A 23,562-nucleotide genomic window follows, 5' to 3' on the forward strand; every position below is an offset into this window, starting at 1 on the left:
TGGTTACAGTGGTAGAAATACCTATTGCCAATAAAATGTTAGCAAGAGATTTAAAAATGACTGTACAGCACCGCATCAGAGAACTGTATAACAGCAAAATGATTAATAATATTTTCTCATATAAATAAGATCCTTAAATCTTTTTTAGAAATAAATGGGGGGAAAGTGCTTTTTTTTTTTTTTTCCTACTTCCTACCAAAATATTTTCTGATGTGGAGCAAAAGACAGTAAAAAAATGACAGAGTTAAAAAAAAAAAAAATTCATGCATTTAAGCCACCATTAATCTCTGACTCTAATATAAGGCAGATCATTAATCTTTTGTAAAACTATGACTTTAGCCTTTTAACCTCATTTTAGTGCTTTTCATGACAAGAACATGATAGGCCTTGTAAATTTAGGAGTTAAGATGTTTCCAACAGGTTAGTTTATACAGGCTCAGATGTTTTTTGAAACACCAACTTTATAACAAAAAATGCTTTGGAGAAATGATGAAAGTTATTATAAAGAAAAACCAGAAGGGGTCCTATAGAGTTTATCACAGATGACACAGTTTAGATCAATGAACACAAATTACGTTTGCTTATGTGTCATCCTCAGTCTTAATGATGTGGAAAAGGGTGACATTGAATAGGACCTGGTGACCATTGTTCCAGGCATAAAGAGCTCTATCTCTTGCATTGTAGTCAAGCATGGATATGTGAAAGTATTGGTTATGAAAGGGAATGTCCGTGTACTCATATGTGGAGGTTTTGGTGGAATAGGAATAATACACCTTGGCTCCAGTTAAGTGGGAGTTGGTAACATACAGTGTCCCACAGATCATGAAGGATTCCCCCGCACTTCTCTTGGGATAGCCAGTGCTCCAGCTCTTCATTACCTCCAAGGTATCTTTGTTAAGTTGGCTGATGACAATATTGCCTGCATTCTGGTTAGTTGCATACACAGCCCACAGCCCGATTTCATCAGCCATTAGGTCGATGTCAGAGAACCCACCCCATGTGTAAGGGTAAACGTTGTGAAAACCAGCATACTCCAGGCTTCTTTGGGCAAGCACTCTCCCCATATCAAAGCTGTATTTGATGATGATGTTACTCTGATACTTGTTAAAATAGAGTGAGCCATTGTAGACAACGTGGTTAGTTCCTGCCCATTTGAAAGGGAGGTTGTATGTCCTTGATTCGGCCCCGCTGACAAAGTCTGCAATTGATTTGTACTCACGGACAATTTTATTGTTAGTATAACTGTCCATGTACCAAACCTGGAAAGAAGGAAAAAATGGAGTAATTAAATTCTGTACTTTTTTGAGAATTCCAAAATAAGGACAGTGAGAATCAGCGCATATTAATATTGTCATTCTCAGGCTCTGGAAGATTCTCTTACCACTTAACCTGCTGCAGTGTGATAGTACTGCAGGCTTTGGCAAAAATAGTGACATGGTCTGTGTGGAAAGGAAACAACTAAATGTACTGCCTTGAAGTTGATTTGCTCTTTGTCCTTTCTTTTTTTGTTTTAAAATTTTTTTACCATTCAGTGCATATCACTGAGTGAATCAAACATATATCAATGCAAATCACATCACTTTGTTCATTTACCTGATCAATTTGATTAGTAATAACTGCAAAAAACATCACGTTCAGAAAATTTATTTAGTCCATCCCTTGCTCTGAAAAATATATGGCTTAATTTTGCACAATCAACTTATTTTTCCTTTATGGATACCACAGAACCTTCTAATAATACTTGTTCATTGGACCAGCTTATAGGTACAACCACCTTTTAATGAAATAATTTTACTAATTTAGCTACTAAACTTGCTTGGATGTAACCTGTGAGAATCCTAATGTATACTGAGTTCTGTAATAGAACATAAATGGAGCTATGGTAAGTCTCTAGTATATTGATTTTCATAATACAGGCATTGCCAAATACCCTCTATGCTGTTTTCTTTAAAATTACCCCTAGATTCTAGGTATATTTTAGCTTGTTTAGTGAATTGGTTAGCTCTTGAGCTTTTTTACTTATTTAGTGTTTTTTTTTCACACTAAGGAGCAAATTTTAGAAGGAATATACAGAAAATTTTGTATACTTGTAACTAGCCCTTTTCAAGCATAAAACAGGACCAACCAATAAAAAATTAGACTCACTATACTGAGGAATTATAGGCTAGGACATTTTACTAAAATAAGTTTGCCATGTATCTGTAGATATGTTAATATTATCAAACTGAAAATATTTGGAAACAGTGTAGCACTTTTCAAGTTGAAACTAATATCCCTGAAAAAAAATGGATAGTATAGTAGGCATAAAGCTTAAATAAAACATAATTCTAAGCAAAGGCATTTGAGGAAGCAACATACTCTGTTATTTTTTTCAGATGCTAAGGGATCTGTCATCCAAGCGCCAAATCGGGTTCCAGATGTCTTGATTGTAACTGGGCCTGTGATTTTCATCAATTTGCCACATGCTGAAATTAGAGTAACATGAACATGTTGGGTGAACATGGCCAATGATTCCAACACACATACTTACACCAAGAGCAAAGAAAGGAGTCCTAAAACAAAGCAAATAGAATTAATATCACATTCTGAATAAATGATCATTCATGTTGGATGCTATGCATTTAACTATAATTTGAACCATGAGTAGTTGCTTTTTCAGTGCTCTAAATCTGAAGTGTGGAATTTTAAAATGGGAAATTATTTATACAATCTGGAAAGAAATAAATGAGGAACGTCATTATCATTATACCAGTTCAGCTGCTTCTTCTAAGTAAAGAAGTCAGCAAAATTAAATTTTCCATGACGCTGTTTACCTGATCATCAGCTTCCCTTCACCTGACCCTCTCTGCTCATGCTTTGAGACTTTGGACTGCTTATGCAAGCCAGAAAGAACTCTGTTAAGTCGATTTTCAGTTTGTATTGGTAAATGAGCAGCTCCTGTGAAAGTTACATTTATAGACTATAATAATAAAAATGTAATCACAATCTACCTGAAAGACGTAGAGTTTTGAAAGGTAAATGCCTTGTGCAAGCCTGATAGAGCAGCCCTAAAGGTACAGGGGAAAAATCCCACAAAACTCAAGCCCTCATACCCTGTAGTCCCATGCAGTGAAAGATGTAGAGTATCAATTGATGTAATACATGATAAAAAATTAGTGACTTTCTTGAAAAATTATATTTTTTATCACTCTATCTATGAATAAAATCTTAGGAAAAGCTTGGACTTCATAAATGCCGAAGTCTAAACCAAAAAGAAACCCAGGGATTTTGTGAGATTTTTACAACAGAATAATTTAAAAGTGATTTATCATACACATTGTGAAAGGCAGTATTAGTGCCTGTAAATGTTGACTTTTGGTCTAAACAAAGAAATTTTCCTATCCATTTATACTCCTTTTTTCTTTGTGTTCTTTTTTTACTTTAAAAAAATTGTTCTATATGGCCCGTGTTTCTTAGATCCTCCTCTGCCTATCCTTAGAACTGATAAATTTCTACTTAGTGCCTGTCAGTTCCTGTGTGTTTGGAAGGGAAATAACAGATCCCCAAAGCAAATAAAGGACAAAACTAATTGTAACTTAGGGCTTATTTTGCCTCATTTTTCTCTATGTGTGTTCCTCATAAGAATAATTTGTAACTGGCAGAATACTAAGCCATGCAGTTAGAAAGATGATGAACGATAACATATTTTGTGCTATTACTTCAGTGATAACTACACATTTAGTAATCTCCAGCTTTTCATGAAACCTAAACCGAATAAAGTTTTTTCTTCTTTTTTGAAGAAACTAGATGTGATAGCATCTTTATATATTTTATATAAAGGAATTACTTTATAACTTCCTAAGACCTGATAAACTGAGCAAATCAGAAGTCTTTATGGCATTATCTATACTGAATAGCAAGATCTTCAGTTAAACCTATTTAGAATATATTAGCTCACCTTGGTATAAACACATGAACAATATGTGAATAAAATAGTATCAGTTTGAACTAGAAAAAAGTAAATGTATCCTGAAAGAATATAAGTTGTGTATATTCTCTGAATGCACTAAATAAGTGAAAGTAATATGATCTTTAATGATGGCCTACATAAATATTTCTAAATTCACAATGGTAAGTGCATGAAAATTTAAACTATAAGTATATTGAAATAAATAGAAAGATATCGCTCCCCCTAAAAAACACCACAAATAAAATGTGTGACTTTTTCCTTATGCATGAATAATAAATACTTTTGTTGAACAGAATACAAATAGCAAAAATAGGTAAAATATGAAAAGTAACTGGCTAAGATGATGGTGCTTTTATCTCCTTTGTTTTGCAAGATCTCATTAAAATGATAGTAAAGGAGTAAAACATGGGGGAAAAAACCCAAAGCAAAGAGAATGGTACAGAGCCATTAGTGGAGAATAAACTTTTCTTTTTAAAATAAATTTATTTATTTATTTATTTATTTATTTATTTATTTTTGGCTGCATTGGGTCCTCGTTGCTGTGTGCAGGCTTTCTTTAGTTGCAGTGAGCGGGGGCTATTTTTTGTTGTGGCGTGTGGGCTTCTCATTGTGGTGGCTCCTTGTGGTGGAGCATGGGCTCTAGGCGTGCGGGCTTCGGTAGTTGTAACACGCAGGCTCAGTAGTTGTGGCACGCAGGCTCTAGAGTGCAGGCTCAGTAGTTGCGGCGCATGGGCTTAGTTGCTCTGCGACATGTGGGATCTTCCTGGACCAGGGCTCGAATCCGTGTCCCCTGCATTGGCAGGTGGATTCTTAACCACTGCGCCACGAGGGAAACCCCACTGCACCACAAGGGAAGCCCGGAGAAGAAATTTTTAACAAATTTCTGGAAGGCAGAAAGTGATGGGGAGTGGTAGTTAAAGGTGTAGGATGAAATAAGATGCACTAGTGTCTAAGCAGAGGAGATGAGAGCTGAGGATGGAGCTGCTCTGCCTTGAAGAAAAGTAAGGGACACCTTGCCATGACGTGCACATGGTAGGAAAACTGATTAAATTAAAAGGATCTACCATACATATTATGACTCTTTACTGGAGCCTTGGGAGATAGATATGTTTCCTATAAGTGGAGCATAGTTGGATTTATTAGTTGGATTTTTTAAGCTAATGGGAGGAACCTTTGTCTTTTAACATAATATACTTGAGGACTATTTTAGGAAGCGGCTCTTAGAGGACACGCAGCCTTGTCTTGGAAACAGTGTGGAGGAAAGAAGCCTGTAGCAGTTGCAAGGCTTACTGATATACTACACTGCTTAAAGTTGTCCTAGGTCATTTTTATTAAAATCGTCTTTGAAGATGGTGGAGTAGAAGGACGTGACCTCACTCCCTCTTGCGAGAACACCAGAATCACAACTAACTGCTGAACAGTCATCGATGGGAAGACACTGGAACTCACCAAAAAAGATACCCCACATCCAAAGACAAAGGAGCAGCCACAATGAGACTGTAGGAGGGGCGCATTCACAATAAAATCAAATCCCGTAACTGCTGGGTGGGTGACTCAGAAACTGGAGAACAATTATACCACAGAAGTCCACCCACTAGAGTGAAGGTTCTGAGCCCCACGTCAGGATTCCCAACCTGGGGGTCCCGCAATGGGAGGAGGAATTCCTAGAGAATCAGACTTTGAAGGAAGCGGGATTTGATTGCAGAAAAAGAATTCAGAATAGTGATAGTGAAGATGATCCAGGACCTTGGAAAAAGAATGGAGGCAAAGATCGAGAAGATGCAAGAAATGTTTAACAAAGACATAGAAGAATTAAAGAACAAGCAAACAGAGATGAACAATACAATAACTGAAATGAAAACTACACTAGAAGGAATCAATAGCAGAATACCTGAGGCAGAAGAACAGGTAAGTGACCTGGAAGACAGAATGGTGGAATTCACTGCTGTGGAACAGAATAGAGAAAAAAGAATGAAAAGAAATGAAGAGCCTAAGAGACCTCTGGGACAACATTAAATGCAACAACATTTGCATTATAAGGGTACCAGAAGGACAAGAGAGAGAGAAAGGACCAGAGAAAATATTTGAAGAGATTATAGTCGAAAACTTCCCTAACATGGGAAAGGAAATAGCCACCCAAGTCCAGGAAACACAGAGAGTCCCATACAGGATAAACTCAAGGAGAAACACACCGAGACACATAGTAATCAAATTGGCAAAAATTAAACAAAAAGAAAAATTATTGAAAGCAGCAAGGGTAAAATGACAAATAACATACAAGGAAACTCCCATAAGGTTAACAGCTGATTTCTCAGCAGAAACTCTACAAGCCAGAAGGGAGTGGCGTGATATACTTAAAGTGATGAAAGGGAAGAACCTACAGCCAAGATTACTCTACTCAGCAAGGATCTCATTCAGATTCGATGGAGAAATCAAAAGCTTTACAGACAAGCAAAAGCTAAGAGAATTCAGCACCAAAAAACCAGCTCTACAACAAATGCTAAAGGAACATGTCTAAGTGGAAAACACAAGAGAAGAAAAGGACCTACAAAACCAAACCCAAAACAATTAAGAAAATGGTCATAGGCACATACATAATTACTTTAAACGTGAATGGATTAAATGCTCCGACCAAAAGACACAGGCTTGCTGAATACAAAAACAAGACCCATCTATATGCTGTCTACAAGAGACGCACTTCAGACCTAGGGACACATACAGACTGAAAGTGAGGGGATGGAAAAAGATATTCCATGCAAATGGAAATCAAAAGAAAGCTGGAGTAGCAATACTTATATCAGGTAAAATAGACTTTAAAATAAAGAATGTTACAAGAGACAGTGAAGGACACTACATAATGATCAATCCAAGAAGAAGATATAACAATTATAAATATATATGCACCCAACATAGGAGCACCTCAATACATAAGGCAGCTGCTAACAGCTATAAAAGAGGAAATTGCCAGTAACACAATAATAGTGGGGGACTTTTAACACCTCACATACACCAATGGACAGATCATCCAAAGAGAAAATTAATAAGGAAACAGAAGCTTTAAATGACACAATAGACCAGATAGATGTAATTGATATTTATAGGACACTCCATCCAAAAACAGCAGATTACACTTTCTTCTCAACTGCTCACAGAACATTCTCCAGGATAGATCACATCTTGGGTCACAAATCAAGCCTCAGTAAATAAAAGAAAATTGAAATCATACCAAGCATCTTTTCTGACCATGACGCTATGAGATTACAAATGAATTACAGGGAAAAAAACATAAAAAACACAAACACATGGAGGCTAAACAATACATTACTAAATAACCAAGAGATCACTGAAGAAATCAAAGAGGTAATAAATAAATACCTAGAGACAAATGACAATGAAAACACGACGATCCAAAACTTATGGGAGGCAGCAAAAGCAGTTCTAAGAGGGAAGTTTATAGCTATACAAGCCTACCTCAAGAAACAAGAAAAATCTCAAATAAAGAATCTAACCTTACACCTAAAGGACCTAGAGAAACAAAACAAACAAAACCCAAAGTTAGCAGAAGGAAAGAAATCATAAAGATCAGAGCAGAAATAAATGAAAAAGAAACAAAGCAGTAGCAAAGATCAATAAAACTAAAAGCTGGTTCTTTCAGAACATAAACAAAATTGATAAATCATTAGCCAGACTCATCAAGAAAAACTGGGAGAGGACTCAAATCAATTAAATTAGACATGAAAAAGCAGAAGTTACAACAGATACCGCAGAAATACAAAGCATCCTAAGAGACTACTACAAGCAACTCTATGCCAATAAAATGGACAACCTGGAAGAAATGGACAAATTCTTAGAAAGGTATAACCTTCCAAGACTGAACCAGGAAGAAATAGAAAATATAAACAGACCAATCACAAGTAATGAACTTGGAACTGTGATTAAAAATCTTCCAACAAACAAAAGTCCAGGACCAGATGGCTTCACAGGTGAATTCTATCAAACATTTAGAGAAGAGCTAACACCCATCCTTCTCAAATTCTTCCAAAACATTGCAGAGGAAGGAAGACTCCCAAACTCATTCTATGAGGCCACCATCACCCTGATACCAAAACCAGACAAAGATACTACAAAGAAAGAAAACTACAGACCAATATCACTGATCAATATAGATGCAAAAATCCTCAACAAAATACTAACAAACAGAATCCAACAACACGTTAAAAGGATCATACACCACGATCAAGTGGGATTTATCCCAGGGATGCAAGGATTCTTCAATATACGCAAATCAATCAATGTGATACACCATATTAACAAATTGAAGAATAAAAACCATACGATCATCTCAATGATGCAGAAAAAACTTTTGACAGAATTCAACACCGATTTATGATAAAAACTCTCCAGAAAGTGGGCATAGAGGAAACCTACCTCAACATAATAAAGGCCATATACGACAAACCCACAGCAAACATCATTCTCAATGGTGAAAAACTGAAAGCATTTCCTCTAAGACCAGGAACAAGACAAGGGTGTCCACTCTCACCACTATTATTCAACATAGATTTGGAAGTCCTAGCCATGGCAATCAGAGAAGTAAAAGAAATAAAAGGAATACAAATTGGAAAAGAAGAAGTAAAACTGTCACTGTTTGCAGATGACATGATACTATGCATAGAGAATCCTAAAGATGCCACCAGAAAACTACTAGAGCTAGTCAATGAATTTGGTAAAGTTGCAGGGTACAAAATTAATGCACAGAAATCTCTTGCATTCCTATATACTAATGATGAAAAATCTGAAAGAGAGACTACGGAAACACTCCCATTTACCATTGCAACAAAAAGAATAAAATACCTAGGAATAAACCTACCTAGGGAGACAAAAGACCTGTATGCAGAAAACTATAAGACACTGATGAAAAAAAATTAAAGATGATACCAACAGATGGAGAGATATACCATGTTCCTGGATTGGAAGAATCAATATTGTGAAAATGACTATACTACCCAAAGCAATCTACAGATTCAGTGCAATCCCTATCAAATTACCAATGACATTTTTTACAGAACTAGAAAAAAAGTCTTAAAATTTGTATGGAGACACAAAAGACCCTGAATAGTCAATGCAGTCTTGAGTGAAAAAAGCGGAGCTGGAGGAATCAGACTCCCTGACTTCAGACTATACTACAAAGATACAGTAATGAAGACATGGTACTGGCACAAAAACAGAAATATAGATCAGTGGAACAAAATAGAAAGCCCAGAGGTAAACCCACACCCCTATGGTCAACTAATCTATGACAAAGGAGGCAAGGATATACAATGGAGAAAAGACAGTCTTTTCAGTAAATGGTGCTGGGAAAACTGGACAGCTACATGTAAAAGAATGAAATTAGAACACTCCCTAACACCATAATCAAAAATAAACTCAAGGCTTCCCTGGTGGCGCAGTGGTTGAGAATCTGCCTGCCAATGCAGGGGACACGGGTTCAAGCCCTAGTCTGGGAAGATCCCACATGGCGCGGAGCAACTAGGCCCGTGAGCCACAACTGCTGAGCCTGCGCGTCTGGAACCTGTGCTCTGCAACAAGAGAGGCAGCGATAGTGAGAGGCCCGTGCACCGCGATGAAGAGTGGCCCCCACTTGCCGCAACTAGAGAAAGCCCTTGCACAGAAACGAAGACCCAACACAGCCATAAATAAATAAACAAACAAACAAACAAACAAACAAACAAATAAAATTAAAAAAAAAAAACAACCTCAAAATGGATTAGAGACTTAAATGTAGAGGAGAACATAGGATGAACACTCTTTGACATAAATGACAGCAAGATCTTTTTTGATCCACTTCCTAGAGTAATGGAAATAAAAACAAAAATAAACAAATGGGACCTAATGAAACTTAGAAGCTTTTGCACAGCAATGGAAACCATAAAGAAGATGAAAAGACACCCCTCAGAATGGGAGAAAACATTTCCCAATTAATCAACGGACAAAGGATTAATCTCCAAAATATGTAAACAGCTCATGCAGCTCAATATTAAAAAAACAAACAACCCAATCAAAAAATGGGCAGAAGACCTAAATAGACATTTCTCTAAAGAAGACATACAGATGACCAAGAAGCACATGGAAAGCTGCTCAACATCACTAATTATTAGAGAAATGCAAATCAAAAGTACAATGAGGTATCACCTTACACCAGTTAGTATGGGCATCATCAGAAAATCTACAAACAACAAATGCTGGAGAGGGTGTGGAGAAAAGGGAACCCTCTTGCATTGTTGGTGGGAATGTAAATTGATTCAGCCACTATGGAGAACAGTATGGAGGTTCCTTAAAAAACTAAAAATAGAATTATATGACCCAGCAGTCCCACTACTGGGCATATACCCAGAGAAAACCATAATTCAAAAAGACACATGCACCTCAATGTTCATTGCAGTGCTATTTACAATAGCCAGGTCATGGAAGCCACCTAAATGCCCATCGACAGACAAATGGATAAAGAAGATGTGGTACATATATGCAATGGAATATTACTCAGCCTTAAAAAGGAATGAAACTGGGTCATTTTTAGAGACGTGGATGGATCTAGAGACTGTCATACAGAGTGAAGTAAGTCAGAAAGAGAAAAACAAATACCGTATATTAACACATATATGTGTAACCTAGAAAAATGGTACAGATGAACCGGTTTGCAGCGCAGAAATTGAGACACAGATGTAGGGAACAAATGTATGGACAGTAAGGGGGGAAAGTGGCGGTGGGTGGAGGTGGTGTTGTGATAATTTGGGAGATTGGGATTGACATGTATACACTGATGTGTATAAAATGGATGACTAATAAGAATAAAAAAAATAAAAAAAATAAGGGACTTAGCATCTAAGAGGGTTCAAGATAGCAATTTAGGGAGATTCTGAACTCACCTTCTCCCATGGATACAGCAAATGTACAACTACATATGGAATAATTCCCTTGGAAAGGGACCTGAAAGCTGGATGAACAGAGCCTCCACAACCAATGGTAAAAGGACAGCATTGAGATGGGTAGACAAGGCAGATGGGGCCTCTTGCTGAGGGAAAAATCAAGCACCACCTTGAAAAGCTTGTGAACCAAAGGTGAAGGGGACCCACTTCCTAATTTTTAAGCATCTTCTGGAGAGGTAGAAAGCAGCTGGGATACTACTTGGAGACTGAGACACTGGTGGGAGCAATTTTGCAGTCTCAGGCTACCTTGCTAATGCCAGTGCTGGTGGTTGCCATTTTGCAGTTCTTCCTCTAACCTGTTAGTGCCAGTGGATGCATCCCTCTGAAACCCCCACCCACCCCTGTGCCTTGGCTAGGCCTCACGGCTGACCAAGGAATATCCCTGCCAACCTGTGCCTTGCAGCAGCTGCGGCTGGGTCCATAGGTGGTCTGAGTCCTAGCCCCACCAACCAGTACATAGAAGCAGTTATGGCCAGGTCCCACAGCTGTTTCAAGGAGCAGCCCTGTCCACTAGCAGGTCGCACCGACAATAACGGTGGGGTGCATGCAGCCCAAATAGGGGACACAACTGAAGTGCCTGATGGCCAGGCAGGATTGTGCCTCTGAACCCCTGAGGACGTGTCCTAAATAGGGTCACTCCTTCAAGACTAGGAGAAATATCTTATTTACCTAATACATAGAAACACATACAGAGAATTGGGCAAAATGAGATAGAGGAACATGTTCTACTAGAAAGAACAAGACAAAGTCTCAGGAAAAGAACTAAATGAAATGAACGTAAGCAATCTACCTGATAAAAAGTGCAAATTAATAGTCATAAAAATGCTTACTGAACTTGGGAGAAGAATAGATGAACACAGTTAGAGCTTCATCAAAGAGAGAGGAAGCATAAGAAAAGTACCAAACAGAAGTTATAACGGAAATAGAAAAATAACCTAGAAGGGTTCAACAGCAAACCAGTTAAGGAATAAGAAGGAATCAATGAACTGGAAGACAAAACAATGAAACTCACCCAGACAGAGCAGCAAAATGAATAAAGCATTTTAAAAAGTGTAGTTACCGTAAGGGACCTTTGGGACAATATCAAGTGGAATAACATTTCCATTATAGGCATCTCAGAAGAGGAAGCAAGAGAAAGGGCCAGAAAAATTATTTGAAGAAAGAGTGGCTGAAAATTTCCTAATCTGGGGAATGAAGCAGGCATCCAGGTCCAGGAAGCCCGGAGAGTTCCAAATAAGATAAACCCAAAGATACAGCAAAACACATAATTAAAATGGTAAAAGTTAAGCATAAGAGAGAATTCTAAAAGCAGCAAGAGAAAAACAACTTGTTGCATACAAGGGAAATCCCATAAGTCTATGAGAAGATTTTTCAGCAGAAACTGTACATGCCAGAAGGGAGGGGCATTACATATTCAAAATACTGAAAGGAAAGAAACCTTTCAATCAAGAATTCTCTAACCAACAAGGTTATCATTCAAATTTAAAGGAGAGATCAAGAATTTCTTAGATAAGCAGACGTTAAAGGAGTAAAATGTGTCATCAGAGGTATAAAATATGAGGGAGGGTGAGTGTGAAAAAATAAAGATTTGGAATATGTTCAAATTTAAGTTGCTGCCACCTGAAAAAAGACAGCTACTAACATACTATGTTTTTATGAGAACCACAAGGTAATCACAAAGAAAAAACTTACAGTAAATACAAAAAGGAAAATGAGAAAGGAATTTAAACATAACGCTAAAGAAAATTGCCAAAACAGAAGGAACGAGAGAAAGAGGGAAAGGAACAGAGAGGAACCACAAGAAAAGCCAGAAACAGTGTACAAAAATGTCAGTAAGTACACACCTGTCAATAATTACTTTAAATGTAAATAGACTAAATTCGCCAATCAAAAGACATAGAGTGGCTGAAAGGATAAAAAAGCAAGACCCATCTATATGCTGTCTACAAGAGGCTCACTTCAGAAGTAAGGGCACACACAAACAAGGTGAAGGGATGGAAAAAATGTTTTGTTCAAATGGAAATGAAAAGAATGCCGTAGTAGTCATACTCATATCAGGCAAAATAGACTTTAAACCAAAAACTGCAATAGAAGACAAAGAAGGGCAGTACATAATGATAACGGTAAATCCAACAAGAAAATATAACATTTATAAATGTATAGCCACCCAACAGAGGAGCTCCTAGATATATAAAACAAATATTAATGGGCTTAAAGGGAAAAATTGAAAGCAATACAATAATAGTAGGGAACTTTAAACCCCATTTACAGTAATGGATACAAAAATCCATTACAGACACAAAAATCAATAAGGAAATGTTGGACTGAAATGACACATTAGACCAGATGGGTTTAATAGAAATATCCAAACATTCTATTCAAAAGCATCAGAATACACCTTCTTCTCTAGTGCATGTGGGACATTCTCCAGGATAGATCACATGTTAGGTCACAAAACAAGTGTCAGTCAATTCAAGAAGAGTGAAATCATGCCAAACATCTTCTCTGACCACAATAGTGTGAAGCTAGAAATCAATCAAGATAAAAAGGGGAAATAATCATGAAGTAACAACAACATACTTCTGAATAACCAGTTTGTTATTGAGGAAATTAATGGCGAAATCAGAAAATATCTAGAGACAAATGAAAATAAATATATGACACACCAAAATCTATGGGATGCAGCAAAACTGGTTCTAAGGGGAAATTTCATAGCAATCAAGCCTACCTCAAGGAACAAGAAAAATCCCAAATAAGCAATCTGATTTGACACCTAAAGGAACTAGAAAAAGAAGAACAAATGAAGCCCAAAATTAGTAGAATGAAGGAAATAATAAAGATCAAAGTAGAAATAATAAAGATCAAAGTAGAAATAAATGGAGTCTAAAAAAATAATAGAAAAGATCAATAAACTAAGAGCCAGTTCTTTGAAAAGACAGAACCAGCAAACCTTTAGCTAGACTAACCAAGAGAAAAAGAGAGGGCTCAAATAAATAAAATCAGCAATAAAAGAGGAGAAATTACAACTGATACCATAGAAATACAAAGGATCGTAAGAGACTACTACAAACAGTTACATGCCAACAAATTGGATAACCTGGAGGGAATGGATAAATCCCTGGAAACATACAATTTTTCAAGACTGAGTCATGAAGAAATAGAAAATCTGAATCAAAGATTACTACTAAGGAGGCTGAAACTGTAATCAAAAAGCTCTCAACAAACAAAAGCCAAGGACCAGACAGCTTCACTCGAAAATTCTACAAAACATTAAAAGAAGATTTAATACCTATCCTTGTCAAACTCTTCCAAAAGAGTGAGGAGGAGAGAAATCTTCCAAACACGTTTTACAAAGCCAGTATGTCTGATACCAAAGCCAGACAGGGACAACACAAAAAAGAAGATTACAGGCCAATATCCTTGATGAATATAGATGTAAAAATCCCCAACACAATATTAGCAAACTGAATCCAATAATACATTAAAAGGATTATACACAGTGGTTAAGCAGGATTTATTTCAGGGATGCAAGGATGGATCAACATCCACAAATCAATTAATGTGATACATCACATTAACAAAATGAAGCATAAAAATTGTATGATCATCTTAATAGATGCAGAAAAATCTTTTGACAAAATCCAACATCCATTTATGATAAAAACTCTCAATAAAGTGATTATAGAAGGAACATACCTCCACATAATAAAGGTCATATATGACAAACCCACAGCTAACACCATATTCAATGGTAAGAATCTTAAAGCTTTTCCTCTCAGATCAGGAACAAGACAAGGATGCCCACTATTACCACTTCTATTCAACATAGTATTGGAAGTCCTAGCCCCAGCAATTAGGAAGAAAAAATACATTAAAAGACAGCTAAATCAATAAGAAAGAAGTAAAACTGTCACTACTTTCAGATGACAGCGTACTGTATAGAGCAAATCCTAAAGACTCCACCAAGAAAAAGAGAGAAAAACTGTTAGAATGGATAAATAAGTTCAGTAATGTTGCAGGATACAAAATCAATATACAGAAATTTGCGACATTTCCTTATGCTAATAGAGAACTATCAGAAAAAAAAATTTAAAAAAATCCCTTTTACATTTGTGTTAGAAAGAATAAAATACCTAGAAATAAATTTAACCAAAGAGGTGAACAAGCTGCACACTGAAAACCGTAAGACACTGATGAAAGAAATTGAAGAAGACACAAGTAACTGGAAAGATATTCCATGATCAAGGATTGCAAGAGTTAATATTGTTATTAAAATGTCCATACTACCCAAGGCAATCTACAGATTCAGTGCAAATCCCTATCAAAACTCCAATGGCATATTTCATAGAACTAGAACAAATAATTCTAAAATGTGTACAGAACCAAAGAGATCCTCAATAGCCAAAACAATTTTGAGAAAGAAGAATAAAGATGGAGGTATCACGCTCACTGATTTTAAACTATACTACAAAGCTGTTATAATCAAAACATTATGGTATTGGCATGAAACACACGCACACAGATCAATGGAACAGAGTTGAGAGCCCAGAAATAAATTAACACATATATGGAAAATTAATTTATAGCATAGGAGCAAAGAACATACAGTGGAGAAGGAATAGTCTTCAATAAATGGTGTTGGGAAAACTGGCCAGCCATATGCAAAAAATGAAACTAGACCACTATCTTACATCATACACAAAAATGAACTCAAAATGGGTTAAAGACTTAAATGTAAGACCTGAAACCATTAAGTTTCTAGGAAAAACTATAGGTGGTAACCTCATTGCTATTGGTCTTAGCCGTGTTTTTGTGACTCTGACTCCAAAGGCAAGGGAGACAAAAGCAAAAATAAGCTAATGAGACTACATCAAACTAAAAAGCTTCTGCACAGCATGGAAACCATCATCAAAACCAGAAGGCAACCTGCTGAATGGGAGAAGATATTTGCAAATCATCTATCTGATAAGGAGTTAATATCCAAAACATATAAAAAATATCTAAAACATATAAAAATTCATACAGCTCAACAACAAAAAAAACAAGCTGATTAAAAATGGGCAGAGGATCTGAATAGACAGTTTGCCAAAGAAAATATACAGATGGCCGATAGGAATATGAAAGATGTTCAACATCATTAATTATTAGGGAAATGCAAATCAAAGCCACAGTGAGATATCAACTTATGCCTGTTAGAATGACTATTATTGAAAAGATAAGAAATAACTGATATTGGAGAGAATATGAAGATAAGGGAACATTTTTACACTGTTGGTGGGACTAAATTTGTGCAGTCACTATGGAAAATAGTATAGTGATTTCTCAGAAAAAACAAGAATAGTATTACCGTATGACTAAGCTATTCTACATCTGGGTGTTTATACAAAGAGCATGAAAACACTGATTTGAAAAGATATATGCACCCCTGTGTTCACTGCAGTATTATTTACAATATCCATTATATGAAAACAACCTAATTGTCCATCAATGGATGAATGGATAAAAAAGTATGCACAGTGGAATACTACATAGCCATAAAAAAGAAACCCTGTCATTTATGACAATGTGGATGGACCTTGAAGGTATTATGCCACGTGAAAAATTCAGACAGAGAATGACGAGTACCTTATGATTTCACTCATATGTGGAATCTAAAAAACAAAACAAATGAACAAACAAAATAACACAAAAGCAAACTGATAGATACAGAGATCAGATAGTGTCTCCCAGAGGGGAAGGGTTTGAGGTGTGGGAGAAATAAGTGAAGGGGGTCAACTGTTTGGTGGTAGATGATAACTAGACTTGTGGTGATGATCACTTTGTAGTATATAAAGATGTTGAATTATAATGCTGTACCCCTGAAACTTGTATAACAAAAAATTGTTTAAAAAGTTAGGGATTCAGAAACATGGGTATAAAGGATGTTGCAGGTGAGATAGGACCCGGAAAACAAGAACACCACTGAAAGAATTGCTTAAGAGCAACTGATACCATATTCATCCTTGATGTGGGATCCCAGAAGGCAGTTTAAAAAATCTACAAAACTGTGTTAATTGCCTGATGAGACTTAGGCCAACTTATGAAAGCATTGGAGCTCCAGAACAAAGGTTCTTGCATTCTGACATTGGTAGTTTCCTTGCCTACTCACCATGGAATGAAGTGTCCAGTCCTACCTAAATACAGAGTTTCCAAGCAGATTTATTGTTCAAATCTTTAAAAAAATCAGTGGTTAAACAAGGATTAGCATATGTTTTTGAAAAGCTTACAATAAGAATGACCAACGTAAATGTGCAGAAAAACCAGACCACCATAAAAAGAGAGATAATTCAGAAAGCAGAAGAAATCCTAGTGTCTTTAAAGAGATTTGTATATTGTAGACTATATACTGTGAAAGAAAAACACAAAAGATCTACTGGAAATTAAAGATATGATTTCATTTTTTAATTTTTAAAATTTTTTTTGGAGCAATGAAAATGTTCTATATCTTAATTGGGGGTGTTGGTTCCTCAGGTATATACATTTGTCAAAACTCTTTGAAGTATACAATTAAAATGAGTCCATTTTACTGTATGAAAATTTAGTTCAATAAAGAAGATTTAAAAACCATACTGAGATACACATCACCTATCAGATTGACAAAATTCCAAAAATTTGATAACAAATTCTGTTGGCAAAACTGTGGGGAAAAGTCACTCTTGACAGTATACACTAGTACAATGCTTACAGATTTCATTTTTAAAAATAATGGGTTGGAAGATAAAAAGAGTTTTCCCTGAAATTAAAAGAAAAAGATAAAAATGAAAATAAGACAAAATATATGGATGCATATAGGATTGATCCAGAAGCTCCAACATCTGAAAAGCAACTTTCTAGAATGAGAGGAGAGAGAAAAAGAGTAAAGAAAATTATCAAAGAAATTATTCAGGGAATTTCCCCAGATACAAAACCTAAATATTTGGAGTAAAAGCCTATACCATAATAAATGAAAAAATATTTACTCCTAAAAAAATTACTGTGAAATTTTAGAAGATACTGAATGAAGTGAAGAAATTGGATCTTTTCACAGAAAATGTGTGACCTGGACATATGCAGACAAATAAGAACTAGACTGACATTGGCTTTTCATCAATACTGGCTGCTTGAAGATAATAATCAGTGCCTTTATATTTAGGAAGAAAAATCAGGGGAAGAGAGAATAAGGATATTTTCTGACTTGCAAACTTCGATGTTTACCTACAATGCACTCTTTTTTAAGAAGTTACTTGAGGTTATATTGCAGCACAATAAGCAAATATACAGACAGTGGAAAATCAGGAAAATATGATTTCTTGTTTCAGAATGACAGCTGTGCAGAAGGCCTTGAGAACAGTTAGTCCAGAATGGACAGAATCTCTAGGAGGGTGGTTTCAGAAATAAGAGGAATTAATCTATAGAAATACTGTATGAGACCTTCTAGGAAGAAACTGGTTATGGTGAAGGCAGTTATTGGAGTACATAAGAGGAGAATTCATTTGAACTTAACTCTAGTAACAGTCTCATTTGAATAGCACTGATGTGACATTTGACTTAGAGACATTGAAGTCCACCACTTAGCTTCCAAAGAACAACATAAGCATTGTGATAATAATGCAAGCACTCATGTTTAACTTGTAGAATCAGGCTGTGAACTAATTACAGAATATTTAACAGACATTTCATCTGTTCTGTGATTATCGAAAAGACAAAATGTTTCCAACCATGATAACATAAAAGCATAGATAGAGTTCACACTGTGAGAAAAGTAAAAATTGAAAGAATAAATGATAGAAAGATGGGAGTATAACTGTCTTTGTATTTAAAAATATGGTGTTTAGAGAGTTTTCCTAGAGTTGAGGAAAAAATAATAAATATTTAAATATAAGGCTTGAAGTTACAAAGTTGATAAGGATTAGACTCTGAATAGTTATGAAAGCATATTATCAGGAAACAAGAAAGAAAGTGGCTTTGGTTGGGCTATCTATATGCTCACATTGCAGAGCAGAAAGTCAGTAAACAACATCCAAAACTGATAAACCAAAAAGAAGTGGAAAAAAGCATATTAACCACCTGAAGCCATAAATTTCACCACCTGAAGCCCTAAAATTAAGTGTGATTGCCTCTGGAAAGCAGAGCTGCAGGAGGAGACTGTTGCTTCTTATTTCAGGTCCTTTTTATTTAAGCATATAATTTTCTAGCCATGCACATACAATATTTAATTATAATTTAAAAAGTTAAAATAGTTGCAAAAACTTAAAAGCAGACATTAAATTTAAAAAGCAAAAGTCACATTTATATACTGCCTATTGAAAGATCGTTTCCAGATTTTTTTTTAAAATTTATTTATTTTTTATTTTATTTTTGGCTGCATTGGGCCTTCGTTGCTGCACGTGGGCTTTTCTCTAGTTGCAGGGAGTGGGGGCTACTCTCCGTTGTGGTGCGCGGGCCTCTCACTGTGGTGTCCACTCATTGTGGAGCACGGGCTCCGGGCGCACGGGCCTCAGCATTTCTGGCATGCGGGATTCAGTACTTGTGGATCGCGGGCTCCAGAGTGCAGCCTCAGTAGTTGTGGCGCACGGGCCCAGCTGCTCCGTGGCATGTGGGATCCTCCCCGACCAGGGCTTGAACCCGCGTCCCCCGCATTGGCAGGCGGACTCCCAACCACTGCGCCACCAAGGAAGCCCCTCGTTTCCAGATTTTTATTTGCCATGCTTCCTTGCAGATTTAGGAAGTAGGTGGAAATTGAAGATGTAAATAAGTCTCCAGAATTGGAAGCTGCGAATACTTTTGCATTTTAATTTGGTTTCAGTACCGTAAGCACTAGTTTGAAATTGTGTTCTTTAAACTTCTAGCTCTGTCTTACAATTGGTAATGTAATCTCTCTCTAGTTCTTTTAATCTTAAAAAAAATTAGAATCCATACTATGAATTTTAACATTCATCAGTTACTTCATATAGATGTTAAAAAAAGCTAGTAAGTGATAACATTGGTTAGTACATTTGGAGGAGCTGTACTAAAAGATACTAATCATGTGATTCAAGTAGAAATGTTGTACATTTTATTTCAAAATAGTAAGTGATTATGACCTTGGAAAAATATGCTCCTGTTGAATACCTACTTTCTGTAAGAGGAAAAATTAGTCTAAGATGTCTTGAAAAATATCCTTTAAAGATGAATAATATTTCATGGTCATTTGAAAAAAAAATACAAAGAATCTCAGGTGCCAGTTTAAATTTGTTCTGGATATAGATCAATATAATATCCCAAATATGAAACGTAAACATAATGGAATGTTCATCCCCAGAAAACTTTATACCCAGAGGAAATGACCAAGTGGTAACACAATCAGTAAGAAATTATGATGATGTTAGGTTGTTCTGATCCTAAAAGTGAATAGAGATTTTGTAGTTACAAAGTTTTATATAACATTTTAGAGGGACAAACTGTAAAATTAAACCTCAAACTGTGGTTTTTAACCTACCTTATCAGCAAAATTGGCCCCTTTGCCATAGGTGGCCTCTGTTGCCTGAAGGCTAAAGCATAGTTTGGACGAAGCAAGAAGACACAGAGCTCATATTTCTCTCAGTCATATGCATATTTTAGATGTTGATTTGTTTTCTGGGTTTAAATGATCCTCTGGATTCAGTTTATGTCAACATAACTTTAATATGAATTGAGTTGGATTGGTTAGTAAAATCTGAATAAGAACAATCTCTGGGACTAGGATTCACGCCATGAATCTCATGAATCAACATTTCCAGATACTGATAATGCATTGGTGGCTTGGGGTATCTTGGCTTCTGGGATATTTGGCTCTAACCCAGTATTGTATCCATATGGCAAAGACATACTGCTAAGCTTTGTAATGTTTAGGCCAGGAATTAAGACAGAAATTATACCAGAGGTTAAAGGCTTCTGACATCTCAACTAAAAATGACTTTGCTTTCTTTTTGTAGCAGTGGGTTTTTCTCTGAAATATGGTAGAGGATAAAATAAATAGTTATGATTTAAATGTAAAATAATTATTTTTTAAACAACCATTCACGAAGAAGTTATTATGTACCAGGACTGTGCTAGATACTGGGGATATAAGGTGAACAGGGAGACAAAATAGGTCCATAGGTTGTAGCTTCTCAAAGTACCATTGCTTATATGCTATCCTTTCTACTTCTTTTCTTCTTTTTCTTTTTTTGAATTAACTGGCAAGGAAAGTTAAGAAGTTATTTCAGGCCAAATCTATGTTGAGAAAAAAAGGATGTAGCATTGAGTGCACTGAATATCTTGAAAATAAATAAAAATTGTAGAAATTCAGCCCTGGGTACTAAAATATATAATAGCACTTCTTTCATTAAGACAACCTTCTTAGATAACTTGAAATTTATCTCATTTTAAAACACATTTACCTCTACTGTTCTACAAAACATACCCTTAAACTGTGAAACATAGAAAGAAACAAGCAAATTCAACTAATGTCCCATGTTCGTTTTCTGTAAAAAAATGAAGGTGAGAGTCTAGAAAGGATAAGTTTACTACAGTTATATTACTTATGAGGTCTCACTGATTTGGTCCTGCATATGTGTCTTAATGGTAGTTGTCTTGTCTTTGTGAAAGTTAACTTATCTCTATTATCTAGTAAATCAATATTAATTTGCAAACTTTTAACTCTGGGAGATTTCAGTGAATGGGTTTTTAAGTTAGATAAAAACCATTTTCAAAATATGCATGTGAAACTATGTTAGCTCTAGTTTCAAATAAAGATATTTCATGTCTAGTCTCTGGCCAGGGAAGATTCTATGAACATTTATGATTGTTGTGTTTTTCCTGCTTTGATTCTTTGTGTATTTCTTTCTCCATTAGCTATCTCCCCTCTGCCTAGTGACTCACAATGTGCAAAGCTAACGTTTGTCTTCCTGGCACCACTCGGAATTTGAACTCAGTCCACCACAACTTTTCATCCCAAAGTTGTAGCCTTTGAGTAAACCAAGTTTTGTAGTATTAGTGTAAAAAATACACTTGAAATGAAGAATTAATGACCCAAAGTATTAACAATTTAAAAATAATGTCTATTTTTATCTTAAATGAGTCCTTTAGTTTCTTAGTCTGAAAAAGTGACTACATTGAAAATTTTGGACTCCGTGGCAATAAACTTGCTTAAAACCCAAAATAGGTCTATGATAATTATGTATGGAAATGTCCTTTACTCTACACTGTGTCATGGATAAAGTGCTTTGCATAAAGTTCTTCCACTTTGGGTGATCATGGTGGGGTGGCCTAGTGATTAATCAATTCTTTTACCATCTACCTTGTTTGGTGGGAGTAATTGATTCTTATTGTAGTCAATTCTGCCTCAGAAAGCACACCCGTAAGTGCTGAAAGAAGGGCCTTTGGATGTGGTCTTCAGTTAGGTGTGTTTCATTCCCTCATTTATTCATTCATCCAAGATTTAATGCGCATCAAACATTGTTCTTGGTACTAGAATTACAATAATGAGAAAGACATAACACCTCTGTTCTGGTGAAGCTTATGTTTTGATAGGGAGAGAGAGAAAATAAATGAACAAATGAGCAAACAAGCTAATATATCAGGTAGGAATAAATGTAATACAGATATTTAAATAGGGCAATTTGATAAAGAGCGACAAGGGAGCTGCTTTAGACTGGTGAGTAGGGAAGACCTTTCAAAGAAGGTGATATTTAATTTGGGATCTAATTGACAAGCAGGCAGCCATGGATCCTTGAAGAAAAAGATCTTTAGGCATTGAATCAACCAGAAAAAGGTAGGATTTTAAAGTAATTGGAGGCATGGTTTAATAAATCTGCCTGGATTTGAATCCTGATTTTATCACTCACTCTCTGGAGGACTTGAACAAATTTTAACCTGTCAGTGTCTCGTGGATAACAGCAGTAATAATATCTAACTCAAAGGGTTATTGGGAAGATTAAGTAAAAAATAAATGCTAAGTGTTTTGATCAGTATTTGGTACACAGTTAAGTGTCTAATAAATGTTAGCTACTATTATTGTTCTTGTGGATTTGGATATGCTTGGTGAATTAAGAGAAATTGAAATGAAAATGCAGAAGGCCAGTGTGTCCAGAGCAAACTTGGAAAAGTAGAAGATGAGGTTGGAGAGTTGAACAGAAATTAGCTTTGTAAAATCAGAGTATTTGGATTTTATTCTAGGTATGATGGAAAGCTATTGCAGGATTTTAAGAAGATGGGAAAGTGACAGAATGTGAGCTACATTTAAAAAAAAAGATCACTCTAACTACATGTGGAAAATTAATTGTAGAGGAGATAGAGTATAGGCAGAGAGACGCATTGAATGTCATCACATTGGTCAGGTGGGAGATAATGAAAGTGGTGATGAAGATGGAGAAAAGTACATGGATTTGGGTTATGGTTTTGTTTTGGTTTCTTTTCTTTTCTTTTTTGGATAAAGTCAATAGGACCAGGCTTTGGATTAGACATTAGGATGAAAATTAAAAAGAGAAATTAAAGAAAATCTCAAAATGAAAAATAATTTAGAGATATTTGGTTTGTTCAGATGGTCAGATTGTACTGTCATTTATTCAGATGAAATGCTAAGGAAGGAATGGGTTTAGAAAGAAAAAT

The 23,562-nt window shown here is 35.9% G+C and overlaps 1 protein-coding gene across 1 annotated transcript in view; it reads right to left on the reverse strand.

The window, feature by feature from the left end:
• Nucleotides 1–552: 552 nt before the first annotated feature.
• Nucleotides 553–23,562, reverse strand: part of OLFM3 (olfactomedin 3) — a 191,596-nt gene continuing 168,586 nt past the window's right edge. Inside the window, exons 5-6 of the mRNA XM_068538088.1 lie at nucleotides 2,359–2,465; nucleotides 553–1,259 (exon numbers count right to left, since the gene is read on the reverse strand). Coding sequence (XP_068394189.1) covers nucleotides 582–1,259; nucleotides 2,359–2,465 — 785 coding nt within the window. The 3' untranslated portion in view covers nucleotides 553–581. The remainder of the gene's footprint in view (nucleotides 1,260–2,358; nucleotides 2,466–23,562) is intronic.

This window comes from Eschrichtius robustus, chromosome 3 (genome assembly GCF_028021215.1).
Source record: "Eschrichtius robustus isolate mEscRob2 chromosome 3, mEscRob2.pri, whole genome shotgun sequence".
Taxonomy (NCBI): domain Eukaryota; kingdom Metazoa; phylum Chordata; class Mammalia; order Artiodactyla; family Eschrichtiidae; genus Eschrichtius; species Eschrichtius robustus.